The sequence below is a fragment of the Carlito syrichta genome, unplaced genomic scaffold, assembly GCF_000164805.1.
Source record: "Carlito syrichta isolate Samal-C Ts95f unplaced genomic scaffold, Tarsius_syrichta-2.0.1 Scaffold306897, whole genome shotgun sequence".
Lineage (NCBI taxonomy): Eukaryota > Metazoa > Chordata > Mammalia > Primates > Tarsiidae > Carlito > Carlito syrichta.
Genome location: NW_007250993.1, coordinates 224460 through 239390, shown reverse-complemented (window position 1 = coordinate 239390; position 14931 = coordinate 224460). Strand labels below are relative to the sequence as shown.

At 35.9% G+C, this 14931-nt stretch overlaps 1 protein-coding gene across 1 annotated transcript in view; it reads left to right on the top strand.

The window, feature by feature from the left end:
- LOC103265880 (iron-sulfur protein NUBPL) overlaps nucleotides 1-14931 on the top strand; it is a gene marked incomplete at its 3' end in the record, with an annotated part of 222823 nt that overhangs the window by 5362 nt on the left and 202530 nt on the right. Inside the window, exon 3 of the mRNA XM_008063525.2 lies at nucleotides 2455-2489. Coding sequence (XP_008061716.1) covers nucleotides 2455-2489 — 35 coding nt within the window. The remainder of the gene's footprint in view (nucleotides 1-2454; nucleotides 2490-14931) is intronic.

The window sequence follows — 14931 nt, the reverse complement described above, 5'->3', positions numbered from 1 at the left end:
GTCTGTAGGCTGTCTCCCTGCTCTCTTGATGGTTTCTTTGGCTTTGCAGAAGCTTGTCAGTTTAATAAGGTCCCATTTGTCTATCTTCTCTCTTAAGTCCTGTGGGTTTCGGGTTTTGTACAGGAATTGGATGCCAGTTCCAATTTCCATGAGAGTATTTCCTTCCTTTTCTAAGGTTCTTATGGTTTGAGGTTTTACATTTAGGTCTCTGATCCATTTGGAGTTAACTTTTGTGTATGGGGATAGATAGGGGTCCTGTTTCAATCTTCTGCATGTTGTCAGCCAGTTTTCCCAGCACCATTTACTGAAGAGGTTCTCCTCTCCCCAGTGGTAGGTGGTAGGGGCTTTGTCGAAGATGAGTTGGTTGAGAAATTGAGGTTTTGCTTCTGGAATCTCAATTCTGTTCCATTGATCTATGTGCCTGTTCCTGTACCAATACCAAGCTGTTTTGATGATTGTAACTTTATAGTAAAGTTTGAAGTCTGGTATTGTGATACCACCTGCTTTGTTTTTTTTTGCTGAGGATTGTTCTGGCTATTCTTGGACGTTTTTGTTTCCATATGAATTCCTGTGTTGTTTTTTCTAGGTCTGAGAAGAATGTTGTTGGTAATTTAATGGGTATTGCATTGAATTTGTAGATTGTCTTAAGTAAGATGGACATCTTCACAATGTTGATTCTTCCGATCCATGAGCATGGGATATTTTTCCACTTGTTCATGTCAACTTTGATTTCTGTGAGCCGTGTTTTGTAATTTTCATTGTAAAGGTCTTTCACGTCTCTGGTTAGGAAGATGCCAAGGTATTTCATTTTTTTTTGTGGCTATTGTGAATGGAATTGTGTTTTTTATTTGGGTTTCTGTTTGTTTATTATTGGTGTAGAGAAATGCGATTGTCTTTTGTACATTTATTTTGTATCCTGAGACTTTGTCAAAGGCCTTTATCAATGTAAGGAGGCTTTTGACAGATTATCTTGGGTTTTCGAGGTACACAATCATGTCATCTGCATAGAGAGATAACTTGACTTCCTCTTTTCCTATTTGAATACCTCTGATTGCCTCCTCTTCTCTGCTCTAGCCAGGACTTCCAATACTATGTTGAACAGGAGGGGAGAGAGTGGGCATCCTTGTCTAGTTCCAGTTTTCAGGGGAATTGGTTCCAATTTTTGTCCATTTAGGAGTATGCTGGCTGTGGGTTTCTTGTAGATGGCTTTTACTATTTTGAGATATGTTCCCCGTATGCCTAGATGTTCAAGGGTTTTTATCAAGAAGGGGTGCTGGATTTTATCAAAAGCTTTTTCTGCATCTAGTGATATGATCATGTGGTTTTTGTTTTGACATCTGTTGATGTATTTAATTACATTTATGGTTTTACGAATGTTGAACCAGCCTTGCATGCCAGGAATGAAGCCTACTTGGTCATGGTGGATGATTTTTGAGATGTATCGCTGAATCCGGTTTGCTAGGATCTTGTTGAGAATTTTAGCATCTATGTTCATCAAAGATATTGACCTGTAGTTCTCTTTCTTTGTTGGATCTTTACCTGGCTTGGGTATCAATGTGGGTAACATGTTTTTTATCCCCTCATTTTTTACCCTGTTCTCTTCCCTCTGTGCACAGTGGTTCAGCCTTTCATATATATATTGGAATTTTTGAGTTAGGTTCTTGGAACTCCTGTAATACCAGAATTTGTTTTTAAAAGGCAATAGGATCATATCTATTTTTGTTTATCTAGAACGCTTGACCTCAAGTGATACTCCCACCTTGGCCTTTCAAAGTGCTGGGATTATAGATGTTATCTACTGCATCCAGCCTATTTTTGTTTATCAAAAGATAGACAATGTTTCTACAAAATATGCTTTTGGAAATAATTGAACTATGTATTCTGTTAACATTATTTTAAAAAACAAACAATTATTTGAACAAAATTGTAACCTATTATAAATGGATTATTTAAAATGTTAATTTGGGGCATGCATCTATTGCTTATGTTAGAAAATTACTTTCTTATTTGACGTTTCTTTTTTCTTTCTTTTTTTTTTTTGAGTTGAAGTCTCACTCTGTCACTCACTCTGTTGCTCCCGGCCACTGCAGCTCAACCTTCTGGGCTCTGGCGATCCTTCTGCCTCAGCCTTCCAAGTAGCTGGAACTACGGGCGCACACTACCATGCCCGGCTAATTTTTGATTTATTGTAGAGATGAGGTCTTGTCAAGTTGCCCAGGTGGGTCTTGAACCCATGGGCTTGGGCAATTCACTCGGCCTCCGAAAGTGCTGGGATTACAGGCTGAACCACCAAGCCCGGCCTCTTTTTACTTTCTGTGTTCTTTCTATGTCCTTGTTCTTTATAAAGGGAGAAATATTAAAATTGTCTGTACTTAGGTTAATACGTTGTAATACAACATTAATTTTAATAGAAGGAAAATTACTAAATTCTATTACTTTTTTTCTTTCTTACAGTGAATCTTGCACTTGCCCTAGCAGCAAATGATTCGGTAAGTGTTGATTAATAGAAATGTTATTTTACTAAATTTTTTTTTTTGAGCCAGAGTCTCACGCTGTCACCCAGGCTGGAGTGCAGTGGCACACTCATGGCCACAGCAGCCTCGACCTGCTGGGTTTAGGCAGTCCTTCCGCCTCAGCCTTCCAAGCAGCTGGAACTACAGGCGCTTACTACCATGCCTGGCTAATTTTTTGATTTATTGTGGAGATGCGGTCTTGCCAAAGTGCCCAGGCTGGTCTCAAACCCCTGAGCTCAGGCAGTCCTCTTGCCTCAGCCTTCCAAAGTGCTAGGGTTACAGGCGTGAGCCACTGCCCAGCTGACTAAATTGTTTTTAAAGCAATGACAAAGAGCGTTATTAGTTTTTCATTTACCCTGTCAGAAGCTATGTAGTGTAGTTTTAGTTAGGTGTGTGTCTTTAAGGAACTCAAGATGCTTCCATCAGTACTGATTACATTTGATAATAATGATGCTTGTAAGTGTTGACTGTATATGCCATAAAAAGCTTTGTTGACTATATATATGCCATAAAAGCCTTTGGTGTTCTTGCATGGAGGTTGTATCCTAAAACAGTTTTCCTATTTATGGTCTATAGAAGCATTATCCTAGGTTCAATTTTTAAGTGTTAGTATTTCAGTTTTTTAAAAGGTAAAAACTGTTCTAAAAGTATCCATGGAAACAAAATTCAAACAGCTTATATGTGTAACATAAAACTGAAAGTTTATATACTCTCTTTTCTTTCAAAGGATGAACTGTAGGTTATAGTTTTGTGTATATCTTCTCTGCTCTTTCTTTTGCTTTATACAAATTTAAATATACGCATGTACATATGTGACATACATCTTTCTATAATATACCACATTCTTATTGACTGCAGCATTAATGATCAATAATAATATATTTAACTGGGCACAGTGTCTCAAGCCTGTAATCCCATCACTTTGGGAGGCTGAGGTGAGAGGATTGCCCGAGCCCATGGTTTGAGACCAGCCTGGGCAACCTTGCAAGACCTCATCTCTACAGTAAATCAAAAAAATTAGCCGGGCGTGGTAGTGCCTGCCTCTAGTTCCAGCTACTTGGAAGGCTGAGGTAGAAGGATCACCTGAGCCCAGTAACTCGATGCTGGGGTGACCATGAGCATGCCACTGCACTCCAGCTTGGGTGATGGAGTAAGACTCCAACTCAAAAAAAAAAAAGAAAAAATATTTGTGTATGTACGTGTGTGTGTATATATATATATATGTATTTAACCAGTTCCCATTTGATGAAGTATTTAGGTTGGTTCTTGTTTTTTTTCCTATTCTAAATGATGTTTCAGTGGAGTTCTTATATAGTATTTTTATTTACTAAGTGATAATATTTTTATGGGATAGATTCTTAGAAGTAAAGCTACTAGGTCAAAAGGTATATACACTTTAAATTGTGCTCCTATTAGTTTACTTCTCAAAAATTTCAGCTGTAGTTTCTGAGAGTACCCCTCTTTTTTAGTCTCATTAATATTAGATGTTATCTGTCATTTTAGATATTTAAAATAAAAGTTAGCATTGAACATATTGTACAACTCCATAAATTATCAGCTAGTTAACAAAAATACATGTACATATTTCATAATTGACTTTAATTTCTCCTTCATTACTATCTTATAAAATACAGGTAAGAATCATTTAATATGTTTAGCTGTAGCCATGCTTCTAACTTATTTTCTACCTTTATTCTGTAGCTTTAGTTCCAAAAAGATAACTCATATGAAAAAATAATGTGTGGTATCTACACAAGTATGATATCAATGTATGGAGTCCAGAATCTACCAGAACCCAGACATAGGTACATAGATGTTCATGTCTTCTGATGTTTGGCTCTACATTGTTTTTAAAAATTGGAAACTGGCTGGGCTCAGTGGCTCATGCCTGTAATCCCAGCACTTTAGAAGGCTGAGACAAGAAGTTTGCTTGAGCCTAGGAGTTCAAGACCAGCCTAGGCAACATAGTGAGACCTCTTCTCAACAACAACAACAAAAATTAGCTGGGCATGGTGGGGCATGCCTGTAGCCCAGCTAGTCAGGAGGCTGTGGCAAGAGGATCACTTGAACCCAGAAGTTCAAGTTAGCGGTGAGCCATGATCGAGTCGCTGCACTCCAGTATGGGTGACTGAGTGAGACTAAAAAAAAAAGATTGGAAACCAATAAATAGGATTTATAATATTTTGGTTATATAAATTTTATTTACTGTAATATAAATGAACGTTTAGAGGATGAAATGTAATTATGTTTCTCTAAAGTTGTGCTTCTAGGATGAGAAAATTACAGTGTCAAGGTCAAATTTTTTCTGTAAAATTTTTTTCAACTCTCTTTCTTTTATGGGAGACCTACTTTCAGGAGTCCCGTTTTGTCTTCTTTCTTGAGGTTTTTTTTTTTCTTTTTTCTTTTCTTTTTTCCTGGAAGACATCCTTAAGTCTTCAGATGGTTTGCTGGGCAGAGTAATGGCCCGCCAAAAATACCCACATTCTAATTCCTGGAACCTGTGATTATGTTACCTTTCATGATGGCAAAAGGGACTTTGCTGGTGTGATTATGTTGAAGATCTTGAGAGGGGGGAATTATCTTGGATTATCTAGGTTGGTCTAATGTAACTGTAAGGATCCTTGTAAACAAAAGAGGGCAGCAGTCAGAGTCAAAGTAACTTGACGTGTGAAACATTCAATACACTGTTGCTGACCTTGAAGATGGAAGGATACCACTGGCCAAGGAATATAGGCAGCTTTTAAAAGCTAGAAAGGGCAAGAAAGTGGATTTTTCCTTATAACATCTAGAAGATGGGAGAAGAATTCTGCCAACACCTTAATTTTAGCTCATTGAGATTCATTTGGACTTTTGTGATAATTTTTTACAGAAGTAGGAAACTAATATATTTTGGAAGTCAGTTTGTTTAGTTCTTTAATTTACAAAGATGTCTTTATTATGCTTTATGTTTGATAGTTTAAGTAAATTAAGTAAATTCAGTTAACTGTAGAATTCTAGGTTCAAAATAATTTTTTTCTCTGAACTTTGAAAACAACATTCCGTTTTCTTCTAGCATGCTAATGAAATGTCTGATTCACTTTTTTTTGTAATAACATGTGTTTTCCCCCTTAAAACTTTTAAGGTTTTATGTCTTTTAAGTTTTAAAATGTTTCTAATGTTTGTCCTAGTTGTTGACTTTAAAAATTATTATCTGTTTGAAATTTGACCCTGCAGTATTTTCTTTTTTCATCTTAGGGAAAGTTTATTTTACTTATTGATTTCCTTTTGTGATTTTTTTTATGTCTCCAGAAACGTATTAGGTAGAAATTGACCTTTGTACTTGTTAATTTTCCTCTCATATTTGCTAAATCTGTTTAACTCTGTGCTTTGAAAGATATCATAGACTATTTCTCATACTGGTTTGACACTGCTGTGCTGCACTTTAGTTCTTATTTAGCCCTTCTGAATTTTTTTTTCCTTTTGAAATTATATATTTTTTTTCAATTTCTCAGAACTGTTTCGTATTTTCCACTTGCTGTCCCTTAAAAAAAATGATTGTACTATTCTTTTGAATCTCTCTAAGGATGGTAATTAGAACTAATAAAAAGTATTTTTCTTAATGATTTCTCTTTAGCTTGGATGGTAGTTCTTGTAATTTGACCCTCTGACCAGCAGAATCAGTGTTACCTAGGAACTTGTTAGACATAAAATCTTGAGTCCCACCCCTCACCTACTGAATTAGAAATTTTGGTGGTGAAGACTCACAATCTCTGTTTTAACCAGCTCTCTAGATGATTTTGATGCACCCTAAAGTTTGAAAACCATGGATCTAGGATTTTAAACTTCAAATCTGCTAACGGCACCGTCTTTTGTTTTCTAGTGTGGTTATGGTTTTATTTAGCTTTTAACTAATTTTTAATCCTTGTCATTTCAATCAAATTTGGAAAAGAAGGGACATAAGCTTGTATGTATGTTTCGGCAACTATATTGAGATAAGAGCCAGTGATACATTTTTTTTTTTCTGATAATTTTCATTGGGATACTTAGTTATCCTGGAAAAAGGAACCCATTTTTTATTTTTTATTTTTATTTTTTTAAAAAGAAGGAAACAGTGAAAATTCAGTGGATGAGAGGATAAACACATTTGTAGGTGTGGACCTCTTTTAATTTGGTTATCATTTCAAGCAAGTCTTATAGGCAATGTGAAGTAACTATGAAAGGATGAAAAGAACAATTAAAAAAGGGATTGATTTCCCCATATTAAATATTACTCACCTTGAAGAGCTGGTAGCTTGAGGAATTTCCTTTTTTTTGTTTCTGTTTTTGTTCTTTCAGGCAGCAGGAAAAAAATCTTTTATACTATGTGTATGAGAGGGAAATTGACAACAAAAAGGGAAAAACAATAAGACTATCCCTGGGCCACTTCTTCAGAAAACATTTAGTATCCTTAAATGTTTTAAAACATGTTTGTACAACTTTCCTTAAGGAAGTCTTTAATATTTTGTAATCCTGTGAAGGTGACTTTTTATTTTTTGATATTTTGTAGCAAAGTTAGTAGAGAAATAATGAAGAAAAAAGCCAAGAAATTTGAGCAGCATATTGTGATAATTCTAAGATTATATGACATACTACAGTATTTTATGATCAGCTACCTTGTCCTCATTAATACATTTATATATACTTAAGAAATATAAGTTTAATTGTACTTATGTGCTTGGTGAGGGAGCAATATGTTTAACTTAAATAATTTTTTGAAATATGAGCTACCAAGAGGACTGCTTGAATGTAGAAAATAACTATATCTGTTCTGTGTGCTTTATATATATCTGGCATAGTCCAGTGCTCTGTATTTTCCAACTTAAGATTTTTATTAATATTACACTTATTTAGAGGACATGCTTCGTTAGTCTTTAGGGGAAGCTCAGGGTTCTTTTAAACACTTCTATTGTCTGAGTCAATACAGGTGATTTAGATCCATGGACATTGATTGGGACATGATGCTAGAATGTGTTACTTTAACAGGCTAAAAGATCCAGCTAGGATGGTGTCTTTGGAGCTTCTCCAGATTCATTACCATGGGGTCTCATTCTGTCGCCAATGCTTGAGTGCAGTGGCACAATCATGGCTCAGTGTAACCCTGAACTCCCGGGCTCAAATTATCCTTCTGCCTCTGCCTCCCTAGTAGCTGGTATTACAGGCATGCATTACCACACCTGGCTAATTTTTTTGCTTTTTGTAGAGACAGGGATCTCACTTTGGTGCCCAGGCTGATCTCAAACTCCTGACCTCAAGCGATCCTCTGGCCTTGGCCTCCCAAAGTGCTGGAATTATAGGCATGAGCCACCTTGCTCAGCCTCCATGGCATCTTAATTACTCCATGGATCTCCTGTTGTAAGAGGGGTCTTGGATCTGCTTCTGCTAAAGCCAGCTTTGTTCAAGACTTTGCTCTTTTCTCCCTTCTTTTCTATGGGTTGGTACCTGTTTTTTACAGCAATGGCGTGGGAAGATCTAATAAGATAATGTTGTAGCCTAGGGGAAACAGGTTCAGGAATGTATTTGTTTCACTTTACATGTTGTTCTTAGTAATCTCTGAAGTGGATTTGTAAGCCTCTGGGAGGTATTTAAGACAATCCATTGGGGTCTGGGTAGAACATTTTTCTTTTCTATCTGTATTAATTTTTATCTTTAAAAATTTTGTATATGCTTTATAATTTGTATAGTATTAGTATAGCAACTCTAATATAAATTATAAACAAACATAATAACATATTAAGAATATATGCTCAAACATCTTTTTTTAATTGATTGGGATACATGATCAGACAAGTTTGAATGCCACTGGCTTAGGCAAAAGGAATTTCTGGGGTCAATAATGTGTCCAGTTCAAAAGAAGATGACTTTATGAATTGAGGCCTTAAAGGCCTTATAGAAATAGGGTGTAGATTGTCCCTGCCTTTTCCTTATCTTTTGTACTGCATTTTGGGGATGTAGATGGCTAATATTGCAGAGCAAAATTTGAGGATCATGTGTACTATGTATTTAAGTATTGCAACCAGTGGTGTGCTGGAACCAGCAAATACTAGCCTATGAGAGCCAACTGTTAAATTTTCAGTGAATTTTGCAAACCAATTCATATCATGTTGTTAGCTTGAAATAGGCCATGGGGGGAGTATTTAAACCACAGAAATGGACAAACACTGAAAATCAGGCTCACCACGCCAAGTTGGTTGTTAAACATTTAATAATACCCCACTGATTGTACATATTGATGATCATTTTTTTGATTTTTCTTTTTTCTCTTTCTTCTAAACCACCCTTATTATGGATATCATTCTTTTACAGTATAAATTTGGTGCACAGTATGGAAGACCACTGAGACTGAGAGAGAAAAAAACATAAAGGCCATCAGAAACTGTTGAGAAACCCTGTGAAATTCTGAAATCAATTTATTTCAGTTCATTTTAGTTCAACACATCTTATTGAGTACCTATAACACTCATTGCCAGACACTGTGGGAATATAATGAAAGATAAACATATACTGTGGAAACCCATAGTCTGCTAAGCTACATTCACAAAAGTGTTTAGTACATGTAAATGTGTATATTTATTATATAAATATATATTTATCTGTGTGTATCTATGTCTGTGTATCTGTCTATATGTGTCTATATTTTTTGGTGTTATATGGCTAAAATTGGTTTAATAATTGCTTCCTCTGTGAGTGAGAAAGTGTTAATTAAGCAGTATTTAATAAGGTTTTATTGTACTTATAACAGCGTAGACACACTGTGTACCATTAAAGATTTTATAATCTCGTGAAGACAAAAGGAAGATAAATATTTTTAAAATGATCAGATATATTCAGTGTCAAATATAGTAGTAAATATGCCAAAGATGACTAGCTTTTATTCTGGAGAAAAGCAGTCTTTTTTTTTATAGAGCATTTTCATGAACATAATTCTGTTTGATTCTCACAGAAATTACAGTAATGCAGTCCATGTAGTATTTACCAGTTTTAGAGTCTTTCTGGATTCTGTTCTATCCTTTCCACATTTCATCAGCTGGCATGTATCTCTGTTTCTATCTCTGCAATATTTTTCCACTATGTATTTTTCTATTTCTGCTCTTTCCACTTTAAGGCTCATGTTACTTCTTTTTGGCTCATTCATTTATTTGTACCTCAAACAATTACTGAGTGCCAGTTCTGTCCCAAGCCCTGTGTTAGTTTGGAGGATACAGAAATAAATGAGATACATTGTCTTTGCCTTTGAGGAACTCACTACCAGTCCACTATGATGACTTCTTACCTGCTCATGCTTAAATCCTTCTAGTACATGATGCCAGACTACTCTTTCTATTGGAATCATATTATTCACCTGCTCAAAGTCACATCTGAATACCTTTGCTGGTATTCAATATCCTCTATCATATGGTTCCAGTGTATCTTTCTGAGTTTATTCTTAGCTATTCTAAGGGGTTCCTATGCTCTAGCTAATCTGGGTTATTTGCCAAAGTCAATCATGATAACTTACAGTCTTTCTTCTACATTTCTATTAGAATGTTAGCTTTACCTTTCTTCAGCTTTAAATGTGCTATCTTTCAGGCTATCTTGTATGGCTGTGCAGGTTGTATCTTATACAAGGGTGCTGGTCAAGGGGATTGAGTGATTACAGAAATCCAGACTACCCTCCTGTAGATGTGCACCTTTTTAGTTCACACAAAAATGAGCTAGCCTTGCCCAGAGAGGCAGCTCAGTGAAGTGATCCCTGAATTGCCCCCAAGAGTCCTATCTCCATCTTGTGAAATCCAGTAACATTGTTGATTTGTATTACTATTGTACTCATGTAGCCATTTTGCATGACTAGTATTACTAGTAACTAATATTTATTGAGCATTTATGATCTGTCAAGTACTGTTATAAGTGCTTTACATGGACTATTTTAATCCTCATGACATGGTTCTTAGCTCATTTTCTCTTCATAACAATTTTATGTGAATAAATACTACTGTAATCCCTGTTGTAGGTGAGGAAGCAGAAATACCTAGAGGTTAAGTAATTTGCCTAAAGTCACCTAGGAAGTTAATGACAGAGTTAAGATTTGAATGCCGACCTAGATCCTGAGCTCTTAACCTACTTGCTATATTGCTTCTATTGTAGTTAAAGTTCTTATGATTAAGAACTGGGTTATCTTCATCCTTGGCTGCCCTCAGCCAGTCACAATGACTTATGACTTAGGAAATACACAGTAAATGATTGCTACACTGATGAATCGATTGCATAGACAGATTTCAGAGTATTTAAGTGCAAAGTTTTGTTTTACTTTGAGGAGTGGTATGGGATAGAAGCATTTGTTGTGACTTAATGGCCTGTATACTGTTCTTTTTCTGCTTCTTTTTTTGTTTTTGTTTTTTCTTTTTTACAGACAGAGGCTCGCTCTATAGTCCAGGCTGGAGTGCAATGGCATGATCGTAGCTCATTGCAGCCTCGAACTCCTGGGCTCAAACAATCCCCTGCCTCAGCCACCTCAGCAGCTGGGACTACAGGCACACGCCACCATGCCCAGCTATTTTGTTTTTTGTAGACAGGGTCTTGCTATGTTGCTCAGGCTGGTCTTGAACTCCTGGCCTCAAGCGATCCTCCCGCTTTGGCCTTCCAAAGTGCTGGGATTACTGACGTGAGCCACTTTACCCAGCCACTGCTTCTTAAAAGATGGTGTCCAGTCAGGTGTTGCTTAATGAAGGAGATACAGTCTGAGAAATGCATTGTTATGCCTAACATTGTCATGCATTTTGTTACTGTATGGACATTATAGAATATCCTTAAACATCTAGATGGTATTAGTATACTACATACCTCAGTTATATGGTCTAGCCTATTGTTCTTAGGCTACAAACCTATACATCATGTCACTGTACCGAATACTGCAGGGAAGTATTTGTGTATTTACATATATCTAAACATAGAAAAGATACCATAAAAATGTAGTATAAAAGATAAAAAAATGATACATCTGTTCAGGGTACTTACCAATAAATGGCAAATCCCAAGTGTTGGATAATGTGTCTATAAGATTGTTCAATATAAATTATGCTTTTTTCCGCTGAGCAAATGAAAGGATTTAAAATCTAAGTGGGATCATGGGTGTGAAGTACTTACCACAATGAGTAATCCATTGAAAGTTTTAAGTATTTTTTTAGTATTGGTGGCTAAATACATGGTTTTTGTAAGTAATATTTCAAGATGAAAGTCTATACATATTTTACTTTCTTGACTATTTTAGCAAAACTTATTTTAAGTTGTTGTTTTCCATGGCTAGAATGAGTCATTAAAATTATAATTGGACTTAAAGATGGGAAGAGAAGCAGTGTTATCGTCAAAGACTTTGTGTTTCTTTGGTTATTTCTTTTTTACTGATACTTATCTCATAATACTCATTTCCCCCCCCCATGATCACATAATGTCTTTACACTTATTCTTTCCAGATATACTGCTATTTTCACAAATTATTGAAAGTGTTTCTTTAAAATGTAATTAAGATTATCTTAAGCCTTTAAAGTTTTGTGAGCATGTAAGAACAAACTAGGACATTTTAGTTCAAGATTTAGATTTAGATTTTGAAAAGTTCAGCAGTCTTGGACTGCCATTTATAACACTGTGATTTTCTTCATTAATGCATATGTGTAAAGTGAGTTAACAGTCTAACTTTTTGGTGTGGGACACACCTGAACTTGATTCTGGCTCAGCCTATTACAAGCTTGAGGACTTTTGCCTGTACCTGTCTCATAAGGTTGTTGTGAGTTTTAAAGGCAATAATGAATATCAAGAGCTTAGCATGATATTTGTCATATAGTAAATGCTAATAATAGGTATTCTTATAGCTCCATATTATTGTACTCTGGAATATTAATTATAATGTGAATTTGGACTAAATATGGATGAAACTATGTTTCTCACAATCACATATGGGAAATCCTGATGTTTAAGTTTATAAGTTTGGAGGCTCATCTTTTCTTTGACACCAGTGTTGTAAAGGGATTACACTGTATTACATTAATCTGTTTTTAATGCTTTTATTATTGCTTGGGAGCATATGCAACAGATACATCTCTTATGGACAAACATTTTGTTTCAGTATTATGGTTAGTCATTTTGTTGGAAGGGTATTATATTTTTGTTTAAAGTTATAGTTATTTTAAAGCTAGAGGGGAAACTGGGCAAGAGGTCAGATTCAAAAGGAACAATTGTGGAATCATTTTTTGCTTTTTGTTTTTCAATTCAAAGATAACTCTTGATAAGAAGTGTGTTTTATTTTTATAAGTGCATTTGAATTCATATATTTTACATTCAGTGAGAGAGAGAGACTCAGAAAATATATTTGTAATTATAGAGCAAAAATCTTTGCTAAAACTAATAATTTATTTAGGGTAAGACATAAAAATATTTATTACAGTTGATGAATTTTCTTACAAATATTTGATACTTATGATATCTACACACACGTATACATTCATTCACGAAACGTTTGTTGAAGGCCTGTCACCTCCAAGGTGCTTTGATTGCCATGGGGATTCAAAGTTGAAAAAGCCATGCTTCTGTCCTTAGTTAATTTATAGATGGTATCTGTTTGGGAGAATGTCCTTCCCAGTTTGCACCAGTCTTGATTCTTTGATTATCTTCAGTCTATTTCACATTTACCACTGATGGTCTTCCACATCTTTTCCATTCTCAAGTCTTTCCCCATTGCAGTTTCTTCATTCCCAGCATATTCTCTTGCTTCCTATTCCATATGAAAAATGGACTTTTCATTGGTAACTTCTTTAATGCCTTCTCCTACTATCAAGTGTCTCTGTTTATTATTCATCATATCTCCTTCCCCTTCTGCCTCAGAGAAAGAGATGGCAGTTCTGATACTTCAACTTGGGCTTTTGATCCTTTGTTTCTTGCCTCTTCTAGGCTTTTGACTCATTAATTCCTTTTTGTAACCTTTAGTTTCTCTTTTGCTAATTCCTTCTCCGTGGTCTCTAGACCTACTCATCTTACTCATACACATTGAGAAATAGAAATATGTACTTGCTGGGTGAGTGATTGAATCAGCAGACCTTCTGTGACTCCTGCTTCCCTCAAGCGTCTTCCTTCACTGTTACTTTTTCATTACTGCCATACTTAAGATAGTTGTCAGTTTACTCAATTCTTAATTCATTTTCAACTTCTTTAATTTGACTTCTTATCATTACGCTTTTGAATCTCTCCTTCCCTATTTACTATCTGCCAAATATATTCGTTTCCTTTCTCTCTTGATTCTACTTGATTTTCTGTTGCAGTTGATACTGTTGGCTACATGTGCTGACATTTTAGAGAATCTTTTTCTTGCCTGGCTTTCATAGCATCAATCTTTCTTGATTCTACAGTCTTTCTCTTATTCTTTCAGTTTTCTGATTTTTCAGATTACTGCATTCCTGTACCTTCTTATTTTTCTCCCTCATACATCCTCTCTTTGACTTAATATGCTTCTCCAGCCTCTACCTCTTTTTAAAAATCCAGACCATTACCTTCAATAGTTTACTTAACATCTCCATTTGGTGTTCTACAGATATGTCAGATCTAAATGATTGAAATGGAATCAGCATAATTTTCTTCCTTTCCTTAACCTCCTGTTACTGTATTCCTTAGTAATTCACCAATATGCTACCACCACCTGTTTCAGTTATTCTTTGATATGTGACAGACTACATTAAACTTAGTAATGTAAAGCAACACCATTTTATTATGCTCATAGATTCTGTGAGACTGGAATTTGGAACCGGCACAGCAGGGATGGCTTGTCTTATGTTTGTTCTATGATTGATGCTTGGGGCTTTAGTTGGGGCTAAAGTTATCTAGAGGCTCTTCATTCACATGTTTGGTAGTTATATTGAGTTGACTTGAAGGCTGAGTTCAGCTGAGATTATTGATTGGGGTGCCTTTGCATGGCCATGTGTTGTCTGGGCTTCCTCACAGCATGGTAGCCTCAGTGTAGCTGGCTTCTTACTTGGTGGCCGAGAGCTGCAAAAGTTAGTGTCCCACTGAATAAGAAGGAGCTGAGTGGCCTTTGGTGACCTAGTCTTGGTAGCTAGGCTGGATTCTTGGAGTAGTCATGTGCATTCCCAGATTCAAGGGAGAGGGATATAGAACTCACTTCTAATTGGGAAGGGTATCAAAATATCATCCTTAATATCATCTCCTTGTCTTTCATCTCTTCTGTCCCACTTCATGTCTGTGTATCAGTCACTAAGTGCTGGCCATCTTTATTTGACAAATATCTCCTTTTCTCCATTATCATGAACCTTGGTAAAAATTTTATCATCGCCGGGCTCGGTGGCTCAGCCTGTAATCCCGTGCCTTTGGGAGGCTGAGGTGAGTGGATTGCCTGAGCCCACGAGTTCGAGACCCTCCTGGG